At 42.5% G+C, this 5,955-nt stretch overlaps 2 protein-coding genes across 6 annotated transcripts in view; one reads left to right on the plus strand and one right to left on the minus strand.

The window, feature by feature from the left end:
* The window catches only part of LOC107988124 (aminopeptidase O-like), a 26,382-nt gene that overhangs the window by 16,821 nt on the left and 3,606 nt on the right, over nucleotides 1-5,955 (plus strand). The gene's annotated exons all lie outside the window — the stretch shown is intronic.
* Nucleotides 12-5,955, minus strand: part of fancc (FA complementation group C) — a 52,385-nt gene continuing 46,441 nt past the window's right edge. For 2 of the 4 annotated variants that reach the window (XM_025053655.1, XM_025053654.1), the window contains exon 15: nucleotides 12-1,146. In XM_025053655.1, the coding sequence (XP_024909423.1) occupies nucleotides 1,053-1,146 (94 nt within the window). In that variant the 3' untranslated portion in view covers nucleotides 12-1,052. The remainder of the gene's footprint in view (nucleotides 1,147-5,955) is intronic. The other 2 variants (XM_008337227.3, XM_025053652.1) reach the window with 1 other exon arrangement.

Genomic DNA, 5,955 nt, shown 5'->3' on the forward strand with positions numbered 1-5,955 from the left:
TTCCCTACAAGACTGACTTCACCTTCAGACACAAATACAGAGAGAGAAAGAGAGAGAGAGAGAGAGAAAGAGAGAGAGGTTTATGCTTTAGCACGGGATGTTGAAGGGTTTTCTAGACAAGTGCTCAGTCAGATGCTGAGCACTTGTCTAGAAAACTGATAAATCTCTCTCATACACACACACATACAAACACACGTAGCGCCTATCAGTCTATGGCTGCAGATCTCCCCTTGTCATCATTCTTCAGCTTTTTACTGTGCCTCCCTGTATAGAGGCTCATCACCAAAGTACAGGTGCAATGAAATGGAGCAGGAAATAAAAAATACAAAAAATAAAATAAATGGAGGAAACAAAGCATTTAGAGACAAATGCGACTTTGTCCCGAGTCTGTGTCTCTTCCCATTGGACTGAACCAACGGAGGCTCTGTAGACATCTATGGATCATGCTGGACAGCTGAGCTGAGCTCAGGTTCAAATCTCTCTGCAATTAAAATGATGGATGAACAGATCTGCTTCCTGCTATTGCATATTAGACTGTAGGGAGATTGATTTATGTGTTAGCTCTCTCTCTCTTTGACTGGGAGCATTTTAATTGAAAATAAAATGTCTGTATAGTTTTTTTTTTTGTGTGTGGCTAAAATAGAACAACACCTTAAATGCTGGTGCGCTGTTTGTCCCTTTTTACTCCCCAGCCTCACCCACTGCCCCGTCTCGATGCTCACTTATTTTTCTTTTCTTCTCCCGGTACATGCCTCTGGAATCCCTCTTAATCCACTTAATGAGGGACATATCGCTGGGTTAGCCAAGCATGGCAAATGGGAGAGGAGACCTGCAAGGTCTGGTCTTTCAAAACCGAGTCGAAATGGCAGACGAGGTGGAGAGAGAATGAAAATTAGTTACATTTTTAATTTCAGAGAAAACAGGTAAGCAGAGTATGTGAGATCGTTTTTGTGGATGGAGGTAGAGAGACAGGGAAAAAAACAAGATAAGGAAAGGGAGACAGTGCTTCTTCATGTCTGGGCTGTGAGGGTTCCTGGCGTGCTGATTTGTGACTAATGATAAAAATCACATTGCCAGGGATTACCACACAGTCTTAACCCAGTCAACTGCTTTGGTGAGGTTCTCACTCCCTCGTCATTTTCAAACCTTAAGAAAAAAAAAAGAATGATTATTTCAGAATAGGACTGTCAGTCCATTAAAAAAATCTTCAGTCACGGGGTAGTTATGAATTAATCAACATTATTAAATATGACAAATATTTTTTTTTGTATTTTTAAAAAATACAATTTTTATTTTTAATGAATCCAAATGAAGGAATTATTTATATGGAGAATTGTCAAAGAAAGTTTAACTATAGTTTAACTTTATGGAGTTGAATTTTAGTCATGATGACCTTGTGAACAATCACAAAAAAAACAAAAAAAACAAAACAAAACAAATCCGATCTCTGTCGATTTGCCAGTGATTTGAAAGACCACAAAAACAACAAAGAAGATGATCAAGAAGCCAGAGAAAGTTTGTGGATGGTGTGTCTGTGCATCACTCAAGCAGATGACTAGTGTTTTGTCTCCTCTCTCCAGCCAGGCACAGAGCTTAGCTGATTGGTGAACAGTGATTGATTTCCTCTTTGTTCACAGTGGCTAAGTTCTGCACCTGAGGAGAGCGTGACCTGGACAAACCAACAATAGAGGGTGAATGGGTGTGAGAGAAACACAAGGAAAATGCTCTTTCACAGTGGTGTGTGTCTGTGGATACAGTTGATCTTATTTATTGTCTCACTTTATCTAAAGGAGGCTAAAACTTGATTTTTTTTCTCCCTCTTTGCTGGATTGTCCTACATCCTCTAACATTCACTCCTTTTTCTGAGCCGAAAGGCGAAGCTCTCAATTTACCGGTCAATCTACGATCCTACCCTCACCTATGGTCATGAGCTGTGGGTCATGACCGAAAGAACGAGATCAAGGATTCAAGCGGCTGAAATGAGCTTTCTCCGCAGGGTGGCAGAGCGCTCCCTTAGAGATAGGGTGAGGAGCTCTGTCACACGAGAGGAGCTCGAAGTAGAGCCGCTGCTCCTCCACATCGAGAGGAGTCAGCTGAGGTGGCTTGGGCATTTACATCGCATGCCCCCCGGACGCCTCCCTCGGGAGGTGCTCGGGTGCCGTCCCTCTGGGAAGAGACCTAGGGGAAGACCAAGGACACGCTGGAGCGACTACGTCGCTCGACTGGCCTGGGAACGCCTTGGGGTCCCCCCAGAAGAGCTGGAGGAAGTGTCGAGGGAGAGGGAGGCCTGGGTGTCCCTGCTCAGACTGTTGCCCCCGCGACCCGTCCCCGGATAAGCGGTTGAAGATGGATGGATGGATATCTCTTTCCTCCTGAGCCACAGCCAAAAGCTGCCCTTCTCTGCCTCTTCTGCCAGTTCCCTCATGGCTTTCTTGCGCCCTGCTCCTTTGAGCCACCGCTTTGATTTTAAGGCGTTCCAGCTCGTCCCTTTTCACCTCTGCCACCACCATGGCTTTCTGCTCTTCTTGCATGCTCCATCTGAGGCCTGCTCGGCCCTCCTGGACACTGCCGACTACCTCACAGTGTTTTAGTCTGCTGATCGTCCTGTCCACCTCTTCCTGGGCTTTCCACTTTCTCCCTGTTCATACTTGGGGGGCAGCTGCTTTCACCTGTTGATCAATGGAATCCCTCAGCTCCAGCACCATCTGAGCCTTCTCTTGTTTGTAGCCCAGACCTATGGATTGCAGTGGCAGGTGAAGTGCATTTCTGCCAAACAGGCCTACATCTGATAGGCATCCCGGCAGTCCCAGCCACTTCTTCATGAACGAGTTTCAGCCTATCCATCCTGTCCACCACGGATGAGGAGACTTTGCTCATCTTCAGAGGCCACATCACCCTTGGGTACAGTATGAACTGGTAATTCCATCCCTTGTACTTGCCGGGGAGCTAGCTCTGATTGATCCTGCCCAAGCCATCTGCCAGCTGCTTCCTCACTGTTTCCTCCATTTTCTTGTCAGAGAGTTCTGCAGAATAGGAACGACCAGGGCTGCGGATGGGTTAGCTTGCCAGCAGTGGGAACTCTTCACCACCTACAACAACTGTGGTATTATCGCTTTTAACACCTTTCCTCAGGTAGAGACTGCACGATTTGGCAGGTTTGATCTTCATCCTTGCCCACCTCACAAGCTCGTCAATCCTCTTCATCAGTCTCGTTGTACATATAGCCTCTCACTGGTTATACATTTTTGTGTCTGTATTTTGGGCCATTTTGGCCTAAATTATTATTAATGTACTTTTACCTTCTTGACTAAGTTTTAGTGAGTATGGATGTATATAGTTATATATGGACCATATATGGACCGTATTTGCTGGACTATAAGTCGCTCCAGAGTATAAGTTGCACCAGTGCCCTCTAGTGTGTGTCAGTGAGAAAATAACGAACGTAATTTTCAATTAATGTAAATTTTCAGTGGTACAGGAGTAGCAGATACTGGTACACAAACCCAGAGTGCCCTCTAGCGTCTGGCAGTGTGAAAATGACAAGATGACAAAATGACTGATGACTGGCACCTTACTGTGCCCCCTCCAGGGGGGTCAGCCCCACTATTTGAGAAGTACTGATCTAGATTTAAATTCTGGGAAATTTACTCGACTGATGTCTCAGGGAACAGCTTGTCTTTATTCTAAAGGCTCTGGTGGACACCCTTTTTTACACAACCTAGAGCTTGCACCTTCATTCAGTTTTTTTATTTGTGACTTTGGTTCATAGTCAAACCCTGGGGTCCTTTGATCTGATTTTTCTTCAGTGACTTGGATTATGACATTCGACTGCAGGGACTCCACCTAAACTATTCCTCAGTGACTTTCGACTGAACATCTTAAACAGCTGAACCTTCTTGGTTGAGTCAGCCAAGACTTTTGTCAACTGTTTTGCTTTCTTCTAAAGTCATCAATTGTGAAGAAAAGTAATAGATAGATGTATAACTCACCCTCCCAACCCCTATCGGTCGGATCCACATTCCACGAATTGAAATATTATTGAAAACATGATAACCTATACTGTATAATTTTATCTGTACATACCACTGTATGACTTGCTACCACCCAGTGAGTGGAGGCTTGTTATCATTCAAGCAATACAGCAGTGTGCCATATTCCATTGGAAGCCCCCTGTCAAACTTCAGTCAAATTCTTTTGAAAGGAACCTTTCCTTTTTAATTGGACTAAAAACATGAGAATACACGGTCCAAAGACCTTAATGTAAACCCTAAAAATACTTGTGTTGTAATTGTTCCTGAAAACAGTGACTGACACTTAATGATGTATTTAACACTGGTCAGACCTCATTTATTCAGCATGAAAATAGGAGCACTGAGAAGGCTCCACATTTACTATGTAGTAACGGCTACTAAACGAGGACAGATGTGTAAATTAGAAATGAGAGCCATGTGGAGCCTGCCATTTTTGGAGCTAAGTTTAGAGCTTGTTAAAAGAATAATGACCATCAAAGGCTTGTAATGGAGAGGAATAGCGATCAGAGTCTGTATCATGGTGATTTATTACATTTTAATGGGAGGGAAATGCTGCAGTGCACATAGAATAGCCTTTATTGTCATTGTAACACGAGGGTACAACGAAATTGAAGAATCAAAGTACAAGGCAACATTGTATAAGGACACCTAAAAAATAAATGGATTCTGCCAACACAGCCTATACTACTATTCTCTCTAGTCAAATAAACGTGACTGTGCGAAGATGGTGACCTCGATTCTGTACCAAAGTATGTTTGCAATTGCAAACCTGTACCGTGAAATATTCTCCTCACATGGAGGTAGAACGAGATTTTTTTCTTTTAATATATTTTTATTTAGTGCTTTTTAATTATTAGCATTTTTGATCAGAATTATCACAGGGTTCCTGTGGGTTAATCACAATTAATCATGATTACTTGAAACAAATCAACATTACTAACTATGCCCCAAAAAAAGTGCCGTTGGAAAAGAATGACAAATTACAGCAGGTAGATTTCTGTGTGTATGTGTGTGTTTGTGTGTGTATTTCACACCTTTTTTATTTGTGATTACCGTATTTTTTTAAATCTGATTGATCTTCACAAAATAAATATCACAGTTATCACATGTTTATTTTTAAATTAATTGAACTCCCTAAATCAGGGGTGTCAAACTCATTTTGACCGGGGGCGACATCAGCAATACAGTTCCCCTTGAAGGGCCAGTTGTAAATGGAGTACTATATAGATAAGGGGTCCCCAACCCCCAGTCCGTGGACCAGTACCAGTCCATAGGTCATTTGGTACTGGGCCGCAGTGGGTCACAGTGAAAAAATGTACTTAATTTTTACTAATTTTCTTCATTCAAACAAAATCCAGTCATGTCCATTTACTTTCTTTATTTAAAAATAAAAGGTCATTCAGACTCTGTTTTATTTTGAAAATTTAATGATCATTCAATGCTTAGCACCGTGCTACCGGTCTGTAGCACTGGGTGGTACTGGCTGATCAGTCCTTGGAACAAAAAAGGTTGGGGACTGTTCCATAACAGACTAATACGTGTTTCTGCAATTGATTATTATTTGATTGATTATAAAAACTTTTAATTTCTTAGGTTTAGAAACTCTGCTGCATGGACTTTACTAAATGCTTTTTAAGGTCCCATGGGCCTCACAAAATGGCTTGCCGGGCCGCATTTGCCCCCCGGCCCTTGAGTATGACACGTATGCCCTAAATGCATCATTACCATCTCATGCCAATAATGTATCATTTCTTTTTCCATTGCCTGATTGTGTCAACCCCGTCGTCGACAGAAAGTGTCAACAGCTTTGGAATAGTACATTTTAGAGCTGGACATTTTATCACAGAGGAACAAATTATTTCATGGAAAGTGTTGCCTCGTCAGAAAAGGAGAACATTTGAGATTTGGGCTTGGCTTCCTGTGC

The sequence above is a fragment of the Cynoglossus semilaevis genome, unplaced genomic scaffold (genome assembly GCF_000523025.1).
Source record: "Cynoglossus semilaevis isolate Cse_v1.0 unplaced genomic scaffold, Cse_v1.0 scaffold376, whole genome shotgun sequence".
Taxonomy (NCBI): Eukaryota; Metazoa; Chordata; class Actinopteri; order Pleuronectiformes; family Cynoglossidae; genus Cynoglossus; species Cynoglossus semilaevis.